The sequence below is a fragment of the Lonchura striata genome, chromosome 4, assembly GCF_050655825.1.
Source record: "Lonchura striata isolate lonStrDom1 chromosome 4, ASM5065582v1, whole genome shotgun sequence".
NCBI lineage: Eukaryota > Metazoa > Chordata > Aves > Passeriformes > Estrildidae > Lonchura > Lonchura striata.
Genome location: NC_140706.1, coordinates 68,508,478 through 68,532,921, shown reverse-complemented (window position 1 = coordinate 68,532,921; position 24,444 = coordinate 68,508,478). Strand labels below are relative to the sequence as shown.

Genomic DNA, 24,444 nt, shown 5'->3' with positions numbered 1-24,444 from the left:
CCTCATCTCCTTCCTCTCTGGTCCAGCAGTTTTCCTCTTATTCTCCCACCTCTGCAGCATTTTTCTGCAAATACCAATACTTATCTTCTGTGGGGTATCAAAATCCCCCCTGGATGTTAAGAAAGTGAATCAAGAAAATCCAGTTCTGCTGCTGTAGTTGTATTCTGGACCATGCTTAGTTCAGACAAAACCACTGACAAGCTTAACTGTCAAAACTTCAAACAGATCTCTAGCTCAGTGTATGCAAACTGACAATCTTCAGAGATGCATGATTTAAACAAATGTAGAGACATTCTCACAAGCATACCAAAAAACATATCCTTCCTGACAAAGTAGAGTTCTTGTGCCAAAGCCAGGAGGCTGTCAGACTCTACAGTAAAATGGATCGTAAGGATTTAAACAATCAAGAATTTATTTTCTTCACTACAGGTTTGGATTTAAACTTTACAGGAATTGTAGTGAGTTTTCATACAAAGTCAACATTTATTTGGAGACATTCTTTATCTGTCTGGCCAAACAGACAAAATAGGCCCTATCATATGACACTGAAAACTGGTTCCAGGGAATTGAAATTAATGTCACTGTACCTGAATCTTCTATAAATAAATTTAGTTACTGCTCCAAACTATCAGTATTATTCTAAAGGAGCATTTTTTTGACAATTACACTTCTCCTAGCTTCAGCTGAGGGTCTGATAACTCTCCTGCTTTGCTGCTGGAATAACAAACATATAGAAAAACAAACCCAAAGCCAAGCTGCCGACAGACAACTTCAGCATCTGCGTCATCCCACTGGTCATCACACACTGTGCCCCACTGGCCACTATGGTAGACTTCCACTCTTCCTTCGTGGGCATTGCTCCCACCGGCCAGCCGGATCGGAGTGAATACAGGGCCTGGGAGCAAACACAGGATATAGAACAGGTCATTCAGGTCCTAAAATATCATCCTGGTAGTAAAGAAGGAGGAAGATGGCTTAATGGTTTCTCTGACATCACTCAAGAACCACATTTTCTTTTTTCCACTTAGATGGAAAACCTGAAAGTAAAGTGAGTTCCCTTATGTTCCACTCTCACTAGCTGAAAAATCTTACACATACAAGTAACCATATTGATCTTGAATTACCTAAGTGTCACAGCATTCACAGACACTTAGTGCCGTAAGGCCAAATACTGAATCAGTCAGTAGAGCTACTTTTCTACAAGTAAGAGCAAAATTGGATAAAATCTGAAGTAAGGGATAAAGATTATGTGAAGGACACAGAAATAAAAATTCCTGGGTTTTCTCATTCCATTAGCAAATTCAGTCAGAGCAGTGAAATCTCTTTGACTGTGGAGTCTCAGTTGAATTGTGCAAGTATTGTTCCCTGCTTGCTTCCAGTCTTAAAATCAGTAGCTCTCTTCTGGTGTACCAAGAAACTGTCTTGAAAGCATCACTACTAAATAAATCTATAATAATGGAAACAGTTTAACACCATATAAAACCCCATAATTGCTGTAATGTGAACAAGGTTATTTTAAAGTTTTAAACATCCAAATGATTTAAATTTGAGTAATACTTGTATAACTTTCCAACCAATTAATGCTACTATTTAATTCTTGGTTATTAAAAAACCCCAAAACAGCAATACTGAAAGCATTTCTCCAATTTCTTACTAGTGTGTCATTGATATGAAATAAGGGGGGATTGTAAATTCTTTAAAAGGCTAGTTGCAATAGAACCTGAAAAATGTAAAAAACATTTATTATTTTCAGTTTCTTTTGGCAAAACTCTTTTGTTTTCATTCTTTAATTAGTCTCTTAGTTTGAAAAGATTCTCCCTTCCCTCTACTCAGTAGTTTTCTAAGACCAAAATTTTCTTTTAAAAGCCATTTATGAAAATAGTGCTCATTATTAATAAAGCTATAGGACAAAAATGCACCCACCTTCTTTGGATAAAACCATAAGTAGGATAAGAAAGGCAGCACAGAACTGGCTGCAGCTACACGTTGTGGTTTCAGCTGAAGAGATTGGCATTGCCATCTTCCCAGCACTGCCAGCCCAGCCCTCCTCGAGGCAGCAGCTAATGATGCAATTATTCAATCTGTATAATCTGTTCCAAGAAATCTTAACACTTTTTCTATTTTAATTATTGTAATTATTACAACTTCTACTTAAATAAAGCAAGGGCTTGAGAAAAACATATGTATTTTTTTACCCAGGGTGGAGCTACATGTGACAGCAGCTGCCATTTTTTGAGGACATGTCCCATCTTGCCAGGTGTCTTTTTCACATAACAGTATATTTTCTTCATCACCACGACAACGCACTTCACTCCAGAAAACAGGAATAAGGCCTAATGCAGAAAAGGGTATGTGTTTTGCTGTACCTTTTTCCCTGTAAAAATAATCAGGGTAGGGTATCAGAGTGGGAGGAAGGGAAGTGGAAACATTTTCTCATATATAAATCTCAGAGGAGGAGAGAAAGGGCTTTCTTCAGTGGTGTAAATTCATCACATTTTCATACAGTTCAGCATTGTCTTCTGCACAAAGAAAACTAACAGATGTGACCCAGTTCTCACTGTTTTGTTGTGGGATATTTTAGTACAATGACTGTTGCTGCAGAGCCAGCTACATTCCTGCTCTCCCAGTTCTTAACTACAAAAATCAACACAGAGTCCACAGTCCATAGGTGAATCTACAGTACCAGCCCACTGCAGTTACAGTTCCAGGAGGGGTAATGCCACCAGATCTTTCTCCCTTATTCTGTCCTTTACTCCATGAAGACATAGCATGCTCAGCCCATAAATGCCTTGTATTGTGACTGTGATGATGGGGTTGTGCAACCACCTCACACACCATTAGATCAGGCCCCCATCCATTTTTCTCTATTCAGCCATTCCCATCCACCCAGAACATTTTATAAACAGCTCTCTTTTCCTTCTCATGCTGAATCTACAGCAACACTTATAGAGCCACCTTCTATTCCTTGCAAAGCACTGAAGTTAAAACAAAGCCCAAGTAGGGTGATATCAAAGGAACAGATAGATGGAGCACCTGAAAAGCACTAGTAATACCTCATAAGTTCACCTGGTGGTACAGAGATCCAAATTTCTGCAAAACATTCAAGATAGTTCAAACTTTTAGCCACTGTTTGCTTGGGGATTTTTTTGGCCTGGGTTCAGCTTTGAGCTATTTCTACTGAAAAGACAAAACCATTCACCTGTATTGCTGAACTATATTTGCTAACAGCGGTCTCGTTCAGCTGAAATGTTCAGGGTATGGAAAGCAGATAGGACTTACATGAAACAGAGAAGGAACTACTGCACGTAGACAGCTGAAATCATAAACAAAATCACAGCCTCCAGATGGCTGAACTTTTATTGCATCTAATCCTTATATTTTTATAAGTTGGCATGGTGCGTCCAGATTAGTATTGAACATTATAAACCAGCTTAGATTTAGTTCTGGCTAGCAGTCTTAAAAAGTGGATTAATCATTAGGAATGTCATGGTGCAAGTCTGCTATAAAAGCCTCTTACTGCTTGTAGCAAGCAAAACCAATGCTTTGGTATGTGAGTGAAAGAAATATTAGAAAGGCAATAAAGGCAGCCAAATTATGCTAAAGGGTGCTGTCGATTAACTCCATTCTGGCAGCAGTGGGAAGTAGTGGTCAGCAAGGACAGTACAGGGATTTTCAACCTGTCCAGTATGGCTGTAGCTCTAAAGTGTTGTCATATGCCAAAAACGTAGGATGAGTTCCAGGTGTTATTTGGCATACTACTATGGGTGATTACTAGGATAACCCCTTGCCCCTGAGAATTAGGAGCCCATGTAGAGTCTAATCCTGGCCACATTTACATTGTTATAGATTCAGTAACCTCACTGGAGGTGTTAATTGACTTGGTTAATCTCAGATGTGTGAGATCAGGACTGGACCATGTAATTCTGTACATGTGGACATCTTCCATTTGTCCAGTAGAGGAGTTTGTCGAAGCTTGCTGCCCTGTTCACACATTTCACTTTGAAAACAAAGCATTTGCATAGTCTGCTCCTATCCAGAGCCTATCTTCAGCTTTCTGAGGAAATACTCGTTTCCTCTTTGAAGGGTAATGCAGATGAAGCCAGCAAAGTATTCTGAGCAGAACAACTTCAGCATTCAAACACTTTCAAACAGAAAAAGCAATCATCAAACAGAAAAAGCAATCATCAAACACAAAAAGCTCTCAGGATTTACAAAGTAGATTGTCCTTTATACTGAAAAATCATGAAAATTATTTGACTGGTTTTTACTCAAACTGAAACTTACCCAAGTGCAAGCTGTCGACATACAACTGTCGCGTCATTATTGTCCCAATGGTTCCCACAGATTGTTCCCCAGATTCCATTCAAATAAACCTCCACTGTACCTTCAAACTCATTCTTGCCTCCCCGGAGTCTCACTGACCCTAGTTACCAAAAATTAAAAATAAAACAATTACACCTCCAAGATACTCTATTGCTCAGTTCATGCATCCCACACAAAAGACTCTGAACCTCATTTTCCCTTAGTTCTTGTTTCATGGATACTGAGCTTTTCCCAAGAAACATTCTGGCACACCTAACATTCTCATACAGTGATGCACAAATTAAGAGAACCCTTTTTTAACATGAGGAAAGCATTATTCTCCTCATACTGCAACTGCATCATATTTTTGATCCTTCTGATGCTACAACTTAAAGATCTTACAAGGCATTTATAGACACATAATTATTGAAATGTTATTTCCTCTACCCAAATGAGCAAAATATATATATGTCTGTATATATATATATATGTATGCATGTGTATATTTGTATAAAATATGCTATACTTTTATCTTTCACAGAATTCCATTGACCTTAAGGGAATCAGAAAATAACCACATGAACTGCATAGCTTTTGCTCTGGCCTATGTTACATTATGCATGTCACAGATGACAGCAGTTTATTTTAGCCAAAGAATGCATTGGTTCATACTTTTCTCAGACAAAAAACCACTGCATGTAGTTTTATTAATTCATGAGAGGTCTTTACCAAACTCTCAGACAAAGCAAGCTCAAAAGCATAACAAATGGTCTAAAATAAGTGGGGAAGAAAAAAGTGTTTCTTAAGAGCTACAGAGCACAGAAATCTAAGAAAATTAGCAGATCTTGCAGTTTTGTATTCCAGTAGTTTACTTGAGATGTCTGATGCATCTTCTGTTGAAGTGGCACTGGTAAAGGTGGGGAAAAGCTGGTCATAGGGATAACTACACAGAAACAGGAAAAACCATGACAGAGCAGTAACTCAACAAGAAACATTTCTGTTAAATTATCAAACATAGCCCAGCTGTATGAATTCGTATTGCCTGAAATCCCAGTTAATCCATCTGCCTCTGTTCTGTGATCTACTTAGAAGCTACACCATCATCCAGTTTGCAGGGGTTTTGCAATGGGATGAAGATAGTCAGTGCTTGTGCCTACATTTCATTGTGTCTGTGTTCATCTTTGTGTAAATAATAATAACAATAACAATAATAATGATAATAATAATAGGTAGATCCACTTTTTCTTCTCAGCTTCTGTCCTGGGTTTAGTTCAGTGTATTTTATAAAACCACAAAACCAAGAAACTGCCAAATAACTCAAGGAATTAATTAACCTCATGTTTAGCTTGGCATGATCCTTTTTGCCTCCTATTTACTTTCTCAGCAGTAACTTACTGTGCACTAAATTACAAACAACATTTATTTGACTCATGTTACAGAGTGAGCTATCATTCCTGAGAGAGGATTATTACTGTGTCAAATATAACTATAGTGTAGACATGTTGCACATCATTTGTCTGTCTTTAAAATTTTTCTCTTTGTGTTTTTCTGTATGGGTCACAGACAGAGTTTGGAATTCTGTTTATTTCTGTTCTTCACCAGACTTTTGTATAGACTATTATTTTCACTTGAAACATCAACTGCACTCATAGCAAAGTGATTCCTGACATATCAGAAAGCAAGTTTGAAGATGTCATCTCCAAAAATAAGTTTATTTTAGTGCATGATTACTTACAGTGCTGCATGACACCTACTGAAATCAATACAGTGCTTCCTGAGTACACATTACACAATGTTTCTATTCACATATTTGAATAAGGGAGTACTTGAAGAATACAATTTTTCTTCTAAAGTCTCCATGGCATAATATGGCTCACTCCTCTTTCTGTATTTACAGATTTCCCAATGACAGTGGTGGAAGAACTTAGTCGTGTACACACAGCAAAACACACAAGAGGATTGCTAAAGGTAATTTTGTAACCAATTTTAAATAGTCTTGATTTTTCACCTAGTTAAGTTAATCTAGAAAGAATCTAGAAAGAAATAGAAAGAAAGACCATTTTTACATGTAGCTAATATCAAGCCTGCCATTTAGTGGAGGTAACCAAATATAATGTATGTGCACTTTGAAGTATGTATCAACCTCTGTCATATGACTTAAGTTATATAGCAAACATATCAAAGGGTACTAATGAGAAAATTATTTCTCTGTTGTTTACTCAAAATGTTGCGGTATTCAGACACCTGGTAGTTATATTACCAGTTCATGTTACAGTAGTGATACCTCATAAAACACAACCTCAACATCAAGACTTTCATTACAGTGGCTTAGTTTTTCTTTCTGGTATATAAAAACTCTTTCTTCATGATGAAACACAGCTCTGTGTTTCCTGTGTAAATTGATCCTAGGGAATTGCAGGATAACAGCAGGATCTGCCATCATGTGTGTTTATGCTGTATAACCAAGTATCTGTTTATATATTAATATTTTAATTGCAAGATAGTGTTTACATTGTAAAATTACCAGGAAACACTTTTTCACTTCATAGGAAGCAAGAAACATAGTATTTAACATGATTGAAAGGATACAGGTTAATTCTTATTTTCACTGGTTAAGTCTACTGCTGTTCCAATGTAAGGCCTCAAGCACCCAAACACGTGTCTCAGGGGCTTCCTCTGTGCTGCCCCTGGAGCACAACAACTCTGCCGAGGAGGGCCTGCATTCCTTCTTACCAAACATGTCCAGCTTAAGTGTATGCACTGGAGGCTCTAGGTTCCTGGAGTCAGAGATACAGTAGCATCTCAAATTTTAAAACTATAATTTTTCAGCACTTTTAGTTGCTGAAGAAAACTAAACCTGTTGGGAGTAGAGCTAATGCAGTAGTATCTACTCTTTCTACTCTCCACCAGTTCAATATGGTCTCAGACCTCTGCTTAAAGTGCTTATCAAACCTACTCTCCCTCAACAAAAGGGAAGAGCAGCACCAGGATCCTGCCCGTGGCTCTGCCCTCCTCAGCACTGGTTAGGAAGAGGGAGGATGAGGAGAGGTGATGTGACCCCACAGTAGTTAGAAACTAGGGCACAGGACACAGGGCAGGCCTATGAGACAGCTCTAGACACATACTGTGGTCTTAGAACAGGCTTAATTCAGCCCTTTATTAAAAAATACAATCTGCTGGCTTGACAGAAACTCCTTCACTTGTAAAAATTAGTCTAAATACTCAGAAAGTATATATACATTTATGTAATTTTGTTTTAGCTGAGGTTACTGATGGTCAGTTCCTGTTGTTTACATAATGTCTGGTAATTTTAGTTGTCCTGGTATCTGCCCAAGTCAGTCTTTCCTATCTGCTATCACTGTTGAAAGGAGATTAAGTTATACTTGCAAATGCAAGGAAGTAAGGGTATCCAGTGGGTGCTGCTGAGACTTGCTCCAGAACACCTGCCATATAGGCTGAAGATGAGACACTCAGGAAAACAGGGGGAGGAAAACCACCCAGCCAACTTTTAATTAACTCAAAAAAGCAGAAGAGCTTCAAAGGAATTGCACTGTTGTGCTTGGCCTCTTTTCCTATGCATTCTCATGTACAGAGTTGCTGCGTAACTTCAAACCCTCTTTAATTTTTTGCATTTCACTGGGAATGAGCATCATTACTGTGTGGCTGAATTGCAGATAGGATGGGAATCACTTCCACTTCTGCTGTACATGTTAGTGCTGCAGCAGTAGTGTTTATGGTGTTGGATAAAGGCATGCCACAGTTTCTTGGTAAGCACCTGTCCAACAGTTTGCAATTTTGCTGTAAATGTAGGCTGGGAAAGTAGAAATCAGAAGTAAAGTTTGCCTGTGCCTTTCACCCTGGTGCAGTGTGCTCTGAAATGGCAATTTTAAAGCAAAGCAAAAGAAGTCACTTCAATTTCAGAAATATGTTAAAACAACAAATATTTGTATTTCTGCCCTAATGTTCAAGGTGTTACAATGTGGGATAGTGCTACAGAAAGGCCCTGCACTGACAATTCATGTCTGTTGTCTTGGAGTAAATTAGGTCAGTCCAAATTGACATCAAGTGTGAGGATTTCCCATGCTCTGTATCCCATGGGATCACACTGTTACTCGTAGTATTTAGAATACATGGGGATGATCCATAATACATATAAAATGGTCTATCCCAGTTTCAGAATAAAACTAGTTCACTGATTTGTATGAGGTACTTGTAAAAAGCTGCATGTAGCACAGGTAAAACTTAACATTGGTTCAAATGAATGGAAACTTCCAGGATCAGGCCTGACTAAAATCAAATAAATGAAACCTGTCAACTTCAGCAAAATTATGCATGGTGCTCACTGTGATCAATGAACACTGTTGTCTATCACTTTCCTGAGCACTGCTCTTAGTCTAAAATTACAATTATTTTCTCCAGGCATCTTAACCTTGAAAAAGGGTGCCTTCAGTAGAACCACTTTTTAAGAACTATCTTGAGGTTCACTAACAGTATTGCATACTCAAGGATCCTTACATTAGAATTTTCATAAATATTGTATACACTGAGTGTGTAATGTGCTGTGTTGGCTCCTCTGCAGTGCTGAGATCCATCATGTCAGCAATCAATGGTTTAAGGCTCTGACAAACAAAACTGAAACTGAGCAATGTAACAGGCTCTGAAGGACTGCAGTTGTCTTATGTGAGCAGAGCAGGAGAAGATGAGGGGTCTCACCCTGTGCAGCTCTGGTAAGAATGGTTCCAGAGGAGCTGCTTCTTAGAAGGAAAATATGGACATTCATGTTTCAGTTCTAATCACAAGCTATTAAAAAAAACCAAAGTCCCAAAAGTCATTCCATCAAGTGCTTGTACTATAGTAAAACAGGTAGGGAGAATAATCTAGTTTTTAGATTATGAGCCTGAGGCTTGATTCTTCTCTCACAAAAGTTTACTGAAACTTTATTTGATTGACATTAGTGGAATCACCTTTTGATAAAAGCAATTTTAATGGAAAGGTTCTAAAAGTTGGAGATGTGTACTTTATTTCCAGTTCTGCCACTGACCTCTGCCAAAGGCACTTACCCTGTTTTGTATTGGTCCCTCTTCGTAATAGAAAAGCAAATAATTAACCCACTTGATTCAAAGTGCTTTAAATTAGATGTGTAACATAGCATGAACAACATATGCACAAAACTGTAACTATGTGCCACACAAACATTGTGTGGCAGCAGCTGCTCCCAGGTACTGAGCTAAGCCTCATTCTTGGAACCTGACTACACCACAGGTAAGTTGTTATTAGCAGCAACTAAAATACTAAATTCTGGTGGACTTAGGCTTTGTGTAGAGAGTATGCTCATATTCATTTATTGTCCTCTCTGATATCCTTGGTTAATCATGATAATTTATATATATTTGTGTTTCATTTACTTGATTTCAAGGCATGAATAAGTAATATTACCCAGATATTTTTAGAAGGAAGGAAATGAAACACCAACACCTATTATTTTAAACAGTAAAACTGATTTTAGTCTAGTACTGTACAATATAATTGCAAAGGCACTTTAAAAAATTTTCATTCTTACTGTTTAAATATAAAACAGTTTAATATATACATAGGCACAAAGTTTAGCCAATTAACTTTGCAGATAAGTCATAATATTTAAGCTAGAAAAACCCAGAGATTTACAGGTAAGCCTCTGAATATGGCATTGAATTTAGTTACAGCAGGTGACGAACATGGAGTATGGGCTTCCTTAGCCCAGGTACCAAAGCAAGAGGTGCAGTGAGTTTCTCTCTGAGCAGTCTGTCCCTCTCTAGCTATAACCACATCATGACATTGGCTCACTGCACTCTTTATGCTTCTTGTAAGAAAGGAACATACTTCAGAGGGAATGTTACAATAATCTTTTATTTCTGGACAAATGGCTTGATTTGTGTCCATGTTCCACCTTTAGCCATCTCACAAACTCTAATTCTTTTATCTTCCCCCATGGAGGCATTTGGACAGACATTGGGCCTGGTGATGCCACTGGAAATTTACCACTGAGTCCAAGAGGAACAGATGATCTGTCCATTACAGAGTATTGACTATTGTGCAGTAGCTGTGTCTGCCCTCTTAGCAGGGGCCAACCTGGATTTCCTTTTTCTGGGGGAACAAAGCAGCATTCTGAAAAGACAGCTAAACCAAATTCATGTCATATTTTTGGTGGTTTTTTGCCTAAATCCCCTTCATACTGAACTCGGAGGGGATTCTGAAGCTTACGTTACTAAGTGCAAGATTGGGTTCATAGCAATAAACTGCTGTCTTCTTCACTATTATATTAGACCAAGTCCTCATAAAGTATTTTGGGAACCAGACTGAAGAATTCTAAAAAAAACTATTAATATGCTGGGCTAAATTAGAGAAGCAACTGTGGTACCCTCTCTGAAAGTGAGATCAGTTAAAGGGCATTAAGGCTTCTGGGGTTTTTTTCATCTGTGTCTAGGTATCTGTTTTCTCCTCCATGCCAACAGCTGCCTGGTATTCTTCCCAGGGAAACATCTGTACTGCATAACATCATTCTGTCTTCTTGAAGGATTACATTTGATTTGGAGCATAGCTTTGGAAGCTTCATTTTTTTAATGTGTAATTGATCAATAGGGACCTTGGTGCCTTCATATCCTCTTCATGGGGTATTTTGTACCTATATAATTATACGTATAATTATCATGTTGTTCAAACTAGCTTTTTTTTTTTCACACATGTTCTATAGGTACTGTTGGAAGAGAAGGATACGAATCCTTTTCAGTCATCTGAAAGTAAATTAATTTTAAAAAACCCTCACAACCCAAAGTCAGCTTTCACAACAAACAATAATATTAATGGTCAACCTCCTTGCTGATTTTGTGCCATTACAAAAGATGTAAAAAGAAGGACAATTAAGCAGGTAATTTTATTTTCATTTCAACAATTACGCTTGGTCATGTTTAGTATAGCTATATATAGGACACGATTCTTATTAGGTAGAAGATAATACCAACACAATGCAGGAGAAAATGTGAAGTCATTCAAACCAGACTGTACATCCATTTATTTAATGCCAGCATTGATGAAATGTAAAGCTGATCAAGAGCAGGATGCTGAAATTGCTGTTCAGTCCTTACACACTGAAGACTTCCACTGAAGTCAGTGGGAGTTTAGCTGGGAGTGTGTGAGGGAAGTGCAAATCTCTTTGCTCAGCTCACGGATGTTGTTGAGCACCAGCACTAACTTGTGAACCCCATTATCCTAAGATGGGGGGGGCAGGGGTGGAAAGAAAGTCATACTGTGTAAACAGTTCATCTTTGGAGCCAGGCATCCTTCTATTTCTCTTTCTGCCACTTCAGTAGATCAAATTCTTTGCCGGTAAGCGAACCCGGTTACAAAAAAGGAATGCCAGCCAGCCTTGACAAACTGAGCTTACTGAACGCTTATGGCACAGCTTTGAAACGCTATTCACCTAGCCAGTATTAGAATAGCGGCGGAATAAACCCGGTCGGGACGTTCGTCTTTCCCCCTGCATCCTCTGATGCACGAGTTGAACTCTCCTCTGCGAGCGGCTTTGGCTGTCACTTCGGCAGACGGTGTCCGTCCGCTCGTTGCCCGTTCCCTCCAGCGGCAGGGAAGCGGCTGCGGGATGGGAGAACGCCGCCGCCCCGCCAAGGCTCTCTCAGCGTCTGTTTCCCCCCCGCGTCCTGCAGCCCCGCACTCTCCCGCTCCGCTCGGCCGCCCCCACCCCGTGCCTCGGGCTTGCCCCCTCCCCGCTTACCTCGCTCGCAGTCAGCGCGGCCGCGCTCCGCCGCGCCCCGGCCGGCTCCGGGGGCGCAGCCGGGTCGCCCCGCGGCGCCGCCGGGCAGGGCGCAGGAGCCGCGGCGGCCCCGCGGCGCCCGGCCCGCCGCCCCCCGCCGCGGCAGAGGAGGCGCCGCCGGTGCCCAGGGGCGCTGCGCCGCGGGGAAGCCCCCGGCGGGGCAGCCGGCGGGGGGCTGTGGGGCGCGGGCTGCCGGGAGGCTGGCGGAGACCTGCCCCGGCCCGCGGGCTCCGGGGATCGCCCCTATCACCAGCGCCACCACGAAGCCGGCCAATGTCATGGTGCCAGTCCCGCCGGCTTGGGTCCATCTCCCCCTCTCATCGCGCCCGGGATGCGAGGAGGGAAGGCGGGGCCGCGGCGTCCCGCTAATCCCCCTCGCCGCCCGCCCCCGGCTGCCCGGCCCGCGGGGGCAGGGCGAGCGGGGCGCGGAGAGGCGCAGCCCCGGCGCTGCCGGCTCCTACCTGCCGCAGCCTGCCCAGCGCGGCGGGGAGCGGAGCGGAGCGGCCGCCTGGCCACGGGCACGGCCCCTCGGGCAGCCCCGGCGGGGTTTACAGAGGAGGCGCGTCCCCCGAGCCAGCCCGCGGGGTTTCCTCCCGTTCCCCCGCCAGCCTCGGGGCCACGACCTCTGTACCATCCCTCAGCCTCGCCGGCATCCCTCCGGGTTCTGCTCTGCCCCCGGTCCCACCGCAGCTCCGCAGGCTTACCTCACCCCTGGCACTGGGGCTCCCCTAGCAGCCACTTTCTCTGCCCTCGTCCCATGCCCCCGGACCTCCGATAGCCTCACAAAGAGCAGAAGGAGCCGGGACAGAGCCTGGCCTGGGGCGCGCAGCTTCGGGGAGAGAGGCCCTCAGGGCCGTCCGGGGCGGCACAGGGGATGGAGACATCCATCGTGTTAGCGGGGAACAAAGGGGCTGGAAACAAATGCCGTAACATATCTTCGAGGGTTTAGCATTATCCCAGTCCCATGTGCTCTGAATAGTAATCTGCTTATTTCTGAGCGCAGCAGAGATCTGCATAACCTGATCATCTCTGATTTCCTTGTCCCAACGGGATGGCTGTCAGTCAGATGGCTTCTTTGTCTCATATTCTTTGGTTGTTAGTTCAGGTCAGCTATACTATGTTTTACTTTACTGCTGGTTTTAATCTATGTCGTTCATTCTTGAGGTCCAGTTCTGCCTCATGGAGCACGTACGCTTTATTTGGCAATTGGTCTGTGAGTCTGTTGATTCACCTCTCCATAAGATCCTTTTTCCTCTCTAATTTTTTTGTCTGGAAAATGTTAATCTGGTTCTTGAGTGAGCACACACGTATTTACACTATCTTTTGTTGAGACAAAAGTCTAAAAGAAAGAGGGTGATTTCTGCTTTCCATGCAGAATGCCACATACAATCACTGAACTGTGCTCTTCCTTTAGTGACATCCAAACTGTTCAAAAGGTGCAAAATGCAACTTTATCAGTTTAAACTTTTGTTTATAAGAACAAAAGAGCTCCAATGCTAAGGAAAGCAGGTAAGGTAGTGTTTGGGTTGCTTGTGTTCATCTTATTTCTGCTCATCTGTGGTTAATTCTTTATTGCAGCATTACAGTTTGTATTTTAATCACTCACAAAGTTAAAGCATACTCTGCTGGGGTTTCTACAGCAACATGAAAACTATGCTATCACAGTGTCTGTTGCATTTCTTTGTGGACAAAAGCTCACAGATTGTTCTTTCTTGCTGAGATTTCTTCTGGGGATATGGATATGTGTTATTTTAAAAAATATCAAGACTGGAAAGAATTTAATTTGTTTTCAAAGTATATGACTATATACAAGACATTAGCCTGAAAACAACTCATTATGGCCATTTTTAAATTGTCTGAAATTCTGTTTCTGTTGTGACAAGTTGCTTGCTTTTATCCTATGGGAAGGACCAGTTAAAATCATGCTCAGCCTAGCTGGTTAAGGTTTCCTTCATTGCCTAGTAAACACCTTTTGGCATCAAGTAATAGCAATATTTCATTTTCCCTGACCTAAGCTCTTTTTCCAGCCTTCTGTAGCCTGGAAGAAAAAGGGTTCTCTTGATCAGCACAGGGGGAAGAGAACAAATGAGTGTGATGAGTCTTGCAAAGTGCTTCAGGCAAAGCTCTGAGCCTGGCACTTATTTATGTATTCTGATTGCATTGGCCTCTCCAAGGTGTGTGGGCTGTGCAGTGAACCTTCTTTACCTATTTGGGTAGAGGTATTTGTGCTTGAGCTTGCAAAATGGTACTCAGCAGGAGGTAGGGGAAAAGAGGGCAGGCTATTAGAGGAAAAAGGTTTGGAAGTAAGTACAATTCCAAAAAAGCATCAAGAACAAAAAGAAGCAGCGTCATAATGATTCACTCCCAAGGCACGGTTCCAATTTAATTGAAGGATCCACATGTACAGATTGACTCTTGAAGATTTCAGTTTTTATCATGATGATTGTTCTTTTTGATCTGCTCTTATAAGGAGAAGGAGCCTTCATTTGTTTTAGAAACTATAAATGAGCTTTCCCTATGATATGAGGTCTGTTAATGCTACAGAAAATAAAGCTTTTGTTACAATTTACAAATTAGGGACTCAGTTTGGCATCCATTCAAGACATTGATAGTAAACTCACTGTTAAGAGGAGGGGCACTCTTCTAAGAATCCTGGAGCTGATGGAATTTTTTGCAGGCTGTATGCTTTGCACTTGTCTTGCAGCTTCTGTCTTGGCTTGAGCATTTCTGAGTGTCTCCCCCAGATGGTTTCTCTGGTGCCTAAACAGTGTGAGCACATGCACAGTTTGTCCTGCGGCTCTGGCACTTACAGGTGCCATGCAGAGATCACTCTGATCTGCTTGACTGCTTTTATCACACTTGTAGGAAGCTCATTATCTCTGTGACTTCTGCCTCTGTCACATGTAGTCACAATCACTCAAAAGTTATTGGAAAGAGCAAAGACAAAGCAAGAGTGACATTTATAGACTGTGGTTTTGAGAACATTGATTCTTTTGGGCTTAAAATGGACTCTCACACTTAACAGTAAAAAACTGCACTATGCTTTAAGGGTGGACTTTACCTTCATATATTTAGGAACAAGGAACAGAGGATTATTACTCTGCTATAGCTCTAGAAAGATGCCAAATATGAAATGCTCTTAGTGCATTTAGCACCTTTAAAAGTGTTCTCTCTGCTGTACTAAACTGTTGAAAACTCATGCACAAATTGAATTGCTTTTGAAAAAGGAAATGCAAACAAAAAAGGAATTGCAAATTAAAAGGGAAGAAAAAATGTTTTCTTAGGAAAATAGGCAAGTAGTTCTTTGGACACCTCAAAATCAATCTGTGTGTTACATATAACTTGGATTCTGAAATAGCAGCATCCAGCTTTTCAGGAAAAAAAGGCAAAAAATGCTGAAAAATCATAAATCTTTGGAAACTGCTAGTTAAACTCCTGCTGCAGCACTGGGGGATTTTAAGTCAGTAATCTGTGTTTAACAAGACCTGTATTTTTATAGGAAAGCAAAGTCTTGTTATGGCCTTTTGGGATTGGTAGGGAACATAATCCATTAAGACGACATTACAGTGAGTGAACTGGCTCCAGGTGAGACCCATTCCCCATTTTGCAAAATGGTTCCAATACTTAGTCTCAGTATTTAGCTTGTGTTGACAGCAGTCCCATAGACCACCACTCATGACCAAAGCTGGGGAGTCTGTGCTGTGCACTAGCAACTTCTGTGACAGCAGTTGGAAACCATCTGCCACAATAGGTTTTAGTTTCTGTACAATTCCACAGGATTGGCTGCTTTTTTCTCTACTGATTTTTGATAGTCCCAACATTAAATTGTTGATAAAGAATAATAAATAATTCATAGTTATGAATGGATCTGACCACTTCAACACCCCCTGCTCCCCTCATATTTCCGTGCATAGATTCCTTAGGTTACCCAAGAAATGGAAATAATGGAAATATTCACATTATACAGAGCAGTGTGGGTTCTTCATAATATGCAAGGCTTTAAAGGAAACTTAGTCAAGAGCTTCCTTCATCCTAATAGCTTTCTAAAAGCACTTGATAGTTCTTCCCTGTGGCTGGCTCTGATTTTGCATCATGTGAGGATCCAGGTTATTAGAGGACTAATTTTCAATGAGTGGTTCATGTGAATAGGTGAAAATATCTGATGTGTGTGGGTTAACAGTGCAAAAATAGTAATCTTGAATTTCAAAACATTTAATACCCGGCATTTAAAATTCCGCTGGAGAATCAGTGTAATTCTGCTGCCATTTGAATCAATAGGAAAATTCACTGATTAGCCTCTTCCTGTGTTCAGTAAAGCTGCTTACCTTTATTTTTGAGTCACTCATACAGTGTGCTGTCAGCAGAGATTTTAGAAAAGCTGAGCACTTCCAGCTGTTGATGGAATTCAGTTAAATACTGGTGACAAGTAAAGGCCTGACTCAGTCCTGTCTCACTGCCACTGATAGCCCTATCCAAGGTATTGTCTCCTGCATTCCCTCCTGCCCACATTAGCATCAAGCAGCAGCACAGATGGGACAGCTCAGACCAAGAGCTGACTTCAGGCAACGAGCTATGTGAAAAGTTCCCCCAGGAAAGAAGTACAAAGCAGAGAAAATGTAATCAAATTGCCAGGCACCAAATGAAATTATTTCCTTACTGTCTAGCTAATAATTTTGGACTTTTTTTCCATATAATTAGCTAGGCTGGGGCAAATAGATCAAGTGCTGGAATAAATGGAAAAACTTGTACACGTGACCTAGTGGGCACTGGGTGAGATCAAACACCAGGCTGAAGTCAGGATTAGGAGAGGAAGCAAGGCTTCACACAAAGGAGACTTCCATGTGCAAAATGTGCTGAAATGAGTCAACATTTTTAGGATGTAAGTCAGCGCTCTTATAAAATAATTTTATTCATTAGTGTCATTCTTTTTAACTACATGGGCAGCAGAAATTTGAAATGCTGCCAAGTCTGACTCAAAATTAATTTGGGTTTGTGCTTATGTGGAAGACAATAGGCCTTTTGTCTCTAATTCCATATAAGCTCCATAGGGTGACCCTGCATTGCACAGGATGTCACTGAACAGCCATTAATTGATGAGGTTTCCATTAACACATAACACAGTGTGCACAGTAATGAGATCACAGGAAAAGCTTTTTTAAAGTGTTAAATACTTTCTTGTACAAGGAGCCGAGTTCATATTATAAGGGAATACAGAAACTGTTTTCCTGGAGCAAGGCAATAAGAAACTTGATTTCCTGAAGGAGTTCAGTACATGGGTGTATATGTGCTCAACACTGGGTTCCACAGACATGATGAAGTAACTGCAGTTAAAACTGAAGGTTTAAAACTGGGGACCAACTCTCTGTTGCATGTGTAAAGCAGGTTACAGGAGCACTGGAGACAGGATATGTCCATGGTGTTGCTACTATTTCAGCAACACCCAGGAACATGCAACTGGCACAGCATACAGGCCTGTTCATGAACTCTCAGTGCTGTGAGGTTTGAGCCTGGTTTGATATTGCTTCCCTGAGTAACCTCCAAGCACTCCTTATGCTTCTCTCACAGAAGCAGATCCCAAGTGTGCGGTGCCATGTGGCAGAACGGGTAGTGAGACTGGAATGTGTGAGCAGGAGAGCCCCAGCCTGCCTGTGGAAATACAAGAGAGGTGCTGCTTTATCTCCTGATGCTCACAGTGGGAAGTAAAGGCAGCATCCCATATGTTGCAGTCTGTTAACTGGGTGAAAGGGGAGGCTGTGTAGCCAGCCTATAGATAAGTATATTTAAAGAGGCAAGAATATGCCAAGGAGGATATTTTGAAGAAATGGTATAGAAAATCACATTTGTTAACAAATAAGCTTAGTGGAGTTTTGCTGAGAAATGGAACTTCAGTTCCAAACCTGACTACCCTGAGTCTATGTAGGATTTGATAAGTGAGTCAGTCCTTTAAGGGACACAAAATGTGGAAAAAAAAAAAAAAAAAGCGATGTTTTCTTCGTCATAAAACATACATTTTGGACTCTTTTTCATATAGAAGATGGCCCTTGCAAAAGCATCAACATTAGGTAAGCCTGCCACCGAGAAGGATTAAGCCTATTTATGCAAAACATCCCCTGTCACTGAGGACAACTGGTTCACAGAGCTGAGATATATGACCTTCTACAATTTCCTCTGACATTCATGTGTAGAAGGTTCCCTGAGGTTAACATGCTTTAAAAATGTACTTGTTTAAGTAAGTTTTTTCCTCACAAACAATCCAGGTAGTTCCCTCCAATTATTTATGTCTGGAACGGTAGCATTTGTCTTCTCTTTGCTCAGAGATAAATTTCTCAAAACATTTCTTAATAATACCTGTTTCAGAATTCTGCATTTCATTGTTGTGACGTGTAAGTGCAGTGAAAATTCCAAACCACAGAAAGTGAGGCACAGGCAGGGTTGGTTTGTGTTTTTGTTTTCCACCTAGCTCAAGTCCCACCTTCCCATTAGCAGCAGTGGAATGAGGCATTTCTGCTATTTGCTACACTATCTTCAACAGCTACACACACACAGTCTGTAAAGACTTTTTTTTTCCTGCAGTTTCAAAGGATGCAGGAATTAATTTAGTGCTGAGCTACATATATGCAATGATTCTTGGTCAGCATTACCCAAATTTAATCCTACCTATTTTATATATATTTGTTTTCTGAGAAAGACAGAAGCTTCATTCTCTTATCATTAGTAATAGTTTTGGATAAGAATATTATTATTTTTTTAAAGGAACACATATTCTCATACTTACTGAAGGGAAAGGTAAAAAAACAGTTTATACTTACTTGACTCAGAGAGACTGGGATTTATTAGCTTGTATTGAAAGTATGAGGACAAATTTCAAATTACCTTTTGTTTTATTGAATTAGTTGGGAACTATTAAGGAGGGGAAAATACTGATGAGTGTTTATAATCCATGGTCTCTTGGATGTCTTAGGTTAGTAATTTCCTTGAAACCAATCTTCTCGTGTTAGTGAGAAGATATTGTGCATTATGAATACATGCCTTAGTTTGCCCATATTGGTACATTTAAAAAAATACAGATCTCAGTAGCTCCTAGCTTCTTTTCACAAATACATGCAGAGCTGCAGCACCCATTTCATATTGATTGCTATAAAGTGATACACAGAGATATACTTGGTATTTGTGCCTCCTTTCAACAATGTAGTTGAAATTTTACAATGCTTTAAAATAAATATGGTGGGTATCCTGTGTACAGTTTTGAGGAGTTTCTGTACCAGATGGGACCAGAGTTACCTTTGCACTATTGAATTATTGAATTATGTATCCTGTAGTTAGAACAGCACTGGAGTTGTGCAGACCTGTGACAGACATTGGCACTTAGATTGCCTTCATTCCCACAGAATATAGGTAGGAAGGGTCACAGATAACAAGGGTGCAAAGCAGGAAAGTTCCACTGCTGGAACTACTGGCAAAACAAAGAGCTTTCATATAATCATCATTGTTGTCTAAATCCTCCCTTGTTCATCTTCACTTCTGACTTTCTTATCTCCTCAGATCCCTCTTGTCCTATTATTGTGATTTCCCCATTGCTATTTCCTTGATAATCTAACGGCTCTGTGGAATAACATGTTCCAACTTACTGTTTTCATACTTAGCCATCTTGGCTGACATAATGATATAGCAAGTAAAAGGTAAAATTAAAATTAAACTCATTGGATTATGAAAAGCACTATTTTTTCTATAGGTACAGCTATACAAAACTTCTGTTTTCATATTGATCTGCTTAGCACTCCATTTATTTTTTGAATGAGCACTGTATTACACTATGCTCTACTTTTTTTTACTTTAGACTTTTAAACATTGTTATTTTACAGAATACCTCCTAATGTTATGTCATTCAATCCTACCAGACCAAATGTCCAGTTGTGTGAAGTAGAAGTACTGCTAACTTTATCAATTGTAAACTTTCAAACATCTCCTTGCTTTATTATGATTATTACTCTATTTTGGAACTGGGTTGCTATTAGTTTCAGCAGAGCCTTCATTTGGCCCTTAGAAATCAAGTAAGTTAACATGTGCTGGGAGCTGTAGAGGGTGGACTTGCATTTTGAATCATAGGATCGTAGAAAACCATGTTGTAAAGGACCTCAAATACCATCTGATCCAAACTTTCTTGGCAAAATCACAACCTAGACAGATGGTTCAGCACTTTTAAAAGTGTCCAGTGTTGGGAAACCCACCACTTCCCAGGGGAAATTATTTCAATGATGTGTAGTCCATGTGTCCACTTTTTTTTTTTCCTGTATGTGTGGGTTTTTCTTCCTGAATTTCTCTCTGAATTTCTTAGGATCCAGGAAAAGTAAAAAAATCCTTTCTCTAAGATTTAACTACAAGCTATATTCTGGAGTAACAAGAAGATAAACAATAAATTCAGAGCTATATTTTAAAATACTTTGTACAAATAACATGCTGATGGAAAATACCCCATTTAGTTAGCTGGGGAGGTAGTCAGGAGACACTAAATAATATTGAAAACTAAAGTACTGAGTATGTCAGGTAATAAATAAGAACGAGTTTTCTGGAATACAGAGACATCAGACACAGGAGGTTTTCAGTGTACAAAGCTGCCATATCCTGTCACATTCTGTACAGTATCATTCAGTCTTTACTTCTTTACCAGTCAGCACAAACAAAACAGCTCTGAGCCAGAGTGTTCTTCTCTCACAAACAATCCAGGTAGTTCCCTCCAATTATTTATGTCTGGAATGGTAGCATTTGTCTTCTCTTTGCTCCGAGATAAATTTCTCAAAGCATTTCTTAATAATACCTGTTTCAGAATTCTGCATTTCATTGTTGTGAAGTCTATGTGCATTGTGAAGTGTAAGTCCATTCATTTTTCTGTACCACATATAAACATAAAAATGGTCTTGTTTTGCAAGTATGATGGGACACAGATATGGCTGAAAGGTAAAACTGGCAGTATAATTTTAATGTATTGTGAAAAACATAGGGAAAGCAGGAAAGTGATACATAATATTTTCTGATTTTGGTGCTTGTAGAGTTAAGTCTGTGAGTCGGTGAACACTGAGATGTATAGAAATATGGCTCTCTGTTATTCAATGCATTACCAATTCACACTTTGATGCTTTGGTTTGTAACAGTAAAGCCAGGAGATGTCATGTCATTAGATCTTACTGCCCTTGAGTGGATCAAATTAAGCTCAGTAGTAGAACAAATAATATCATGGAATTGTATAATTACTAGAGATTTACTCCTGCCTCACTAAGGGGGCAGTGTCTAAGTGAAAAGGAGTCAATACAAGGTTAGATGCAATGCAACATAAAGCTGCACTCCACCCTCTCTTCACATGCTGCATTTTCAGGCATATACACAGACATTTCTGTTTTGTAAAGCATTCTCTGAATATGGTGAGAAGCCTGTGGTCTCCAAATGAAGTGGGATTTGAGGGAAGTAATGTAAAAAGGCCAAGTCTTATCCTTTGCAATGCAAATTAACACACTGAATTTGTAGAGTAGAATAAACTAGACCAGACTGTTATGTGGTCCAACTGCCTGAGTACTTCAGGGCTGACCAAAAGTTGTTAAGGGCATTGTCCAAACACCTCTAAAACATTGAAAGGTTGCCTGGGACATTGATCCCCTCTCCAGGGAGCTGCTCAGTGTTTGACAACCCTCTCCTAAAGAAATGCTTCCTAATGTCAAGTCTGAATAGCTGTAAACAGGATATCTTGAATTAAGAATATAGACTATAATTTTGGTCATTTGTGATATTTCTAGAACAAAATATAGTGATCAGAGGAATTTTTAAAAGCAGAAATTATTTTTATTCACAGCAGTTAAACAAATCCAGTGCAAGGTCTTAAAACCCTCTCTGGACCCATCCACATTTTTCAGCAAAACAAAGTTCTGTCCAAAAAGCTTCTCTAATTCTGCTCCAGTCCTGCTGGTTTTCTTCAGCAATGTTGGATACTGCTTGTGAGGAAGCCAGAAAAATGTTTAGTTCAGGTCATTAAATAAGTTTCTTCCATGTAGGGGAATTAGAAATATTTTACAATTTTTTAAACTTTTGTGTGCAAGTCACTTATTCTTGCTGACAAAGTAGAATGAAATAAAATGCCATTCAAAAGGCAAGGAGTTACCGAATCTCTTTGAAAATTCCTGTCAATGGTCACATCCAGGTATGATCGGTGCAGGGGCAACAACTCCAACATCAAGGCTCTGTGTCCACCACAAAGGACATGTCTGAGGTTGGATCAAGTGGCAGTGCAACTTGATCTAGATGAAGTGTGAAATCGCAGCACATGCCTGGCAAATTATCCAGTGGCAGTGTGTTAGCCAGTGGCAGGGTGTTTCTGAAGGCTCTCTTTGGGCTGGATGCTTGTGGGCTTACTAAGGACATGCAATACTCGCCTGATAGACACTCTGCTGCTACTTAGTTCCTTCCAATAGATTTTTAAACGAAATGGGAGCTGCTACAGTGAGCTTGTACAGATTCATGGGTGTGGTGTTTTTGCAGTAGGCTCATTAAGTCAGATTTGCCTTCTGGTGGGGACACAGCGTAAGGCTGGGGTACAAAAGCAAGCACAGCCACGGTCACTGGGCGTTGGGATACTGCCACTTGTTCCAAATAGGCGCCGATATTGAGGTAACAATTTATAAAGACATTGCTAAAGAGGTAGGTCTAGGTACTTCACTGAAAGCATGGGGAAAAGGGACATTAAGAAGAATGTAATGTTAGTCCCTGTTAACATCTGTTTTTCTCTTATGAAAGGTTCTTACATTTTATGTTTTCCTAATCATCCATTTTGAGTTCAGAGACAAAGTTTCTCATTTCATCTATTTGATCCATTTGGTCCTTTTAGTTTATTAATTTATTTGGCATCTAACTGGACACAATGTAGTTTGAGTTTTGTGATATGAAGAACAATTAAAATGAGAGAACAGTGCTAAATTAAGCATTTTGGCTCCAATTCTGTGTAACTTCTACAATAGTTTCTACTGATATAAAATAAGTAGCAGGTTTTTTTGTTAAATGGAGTAGTCTAGACTTGAATATGTCAGTGTAACTGAATTCCCAAATGGGTGTGAAATTGTGTCATTATTTGTTAGTGTTTTATAAATGCCATAATTGGTTATAATGCCATAAATGTGTTAATAGTCTTTTGTAATGCTGTAAATGGTTAAACAAAGTGGCAGAGAATATCTGCTTATTGCACAACCACCTGACGTTGAAAGTAGATACAAATAGGGTGGAGGACAGTATTTGAATTCAAAATTATCACAACGATAGTAATGCCTAAAAAGATTGAATGTGTGTCAGAAAAGAGAAGTGAAAGATAATGAACTCAGGGATAATCAGCTAAATAAAAACAGGATGTCGAAACAATTGGCTTCATAAATACGAAGGAAAAGGTCTGGATAATGGATCAGAGTTGATGGCAGTTCCATAAACTCCTTAGTCACCATTAAACCAGTGAGAATTCTGTCTGATCATTACCTTAACTGAAACACAGGCTGGATATAAGGCTCAGAGAGCTGAAACCACAGCATGCACAGAGAAGAAGAAAAGCATGGAGCATTCTGCAAAAATAAAACTTTTTTGTTTTGAAAGAGTGCATATATACAGTAGAACATCTTCATAGCCCTTAATGTTTGTAAAGATCAGCTCATCTAGCAGCGAGTTCCAAAAATGGAGTGCAGGCTCCCACAAACCTCATCAGATCACATCCAGGAGGAAGTGATTTTGTTACTGCACAGAGACTTCTACTGTATTCATTACAGCCAACAATATCAAAGGAGTGTACAGTAGCATGAGACAGCTACTGAGCATTTCTTTCCCCATAATATTTCCATGGATAAGACAGTATAACTAGTAATGTATTCCCTAAGGAAATTTAAAAAACAACTTTTGCTACTGTAGGGTTTTAACATTTCAAAAGCTCCCTCATATTTCTAGGATATTGTATCACTGTGAAATGTGAGTAGCTGCAAATGGTTTTTTGTCTTAGTCTGGAATTCTTTAATTTCCTTCTCTTCATGCATCTTTCTCAGTTTTCAGTGTGACCATGTGACCTGCATAATGTTATTGTCATGTACACAATATATACCACATTCAAAAAAAGGAGAATAACATCTCGTATCACTAAAGTGTGTCATTATCTGGCACTCAGAAACCAGCAGAGGAACAGCATGCCGTGTGTAGCAGGGACATGAGTGTCACTTCTCAGCTCTTGCTGCCCACGTCGCTGGGTCTGGCAACTACGGGAAGAATTGGTCCCTGTCAGGCGAGCAAACATCAGCATTAATTACAACTGTGAGATAATTTGTAAT

General features: G+C 40.2%; 1 protein-coding gene across 1 annotated transcript in view; it reads right to left on the bottom strand.

The window, feature by feature from the left end:
• Window positions 1-12,462, bottom strand: part of PRSS12 (serine protease 12) — a 33,107-nt gene extending 20,645 nt beyond the window's left edge. The window contains exons 1-4 of the mRNA XM_031504675.3: window positions 12,068-12,462; window positions 4,285-4,423; window positions 2,196-2,374; window positions 745-895 (exon numbers count right to left, since the gene is read on the bottom strand). Of these exons, the coding sequence (XP_031360535.2) occupies window positions 745-895; window positions 2,196-2,374; window positions 4,285-4,423; window positions 12,068-12,386 (788 nt within the window). The 5' untranslated portion in view covers window positions 12,387-12,462. The remainder of the gene's footprint in view (window positions 1-744; window positions 896-2,195; window positions 2,375-4,284; window positions 4,424-12,067) is intronic.
• Between the last annotated feature and the right edge of the window lie 11,982 nt (window positions 12,463-24,444).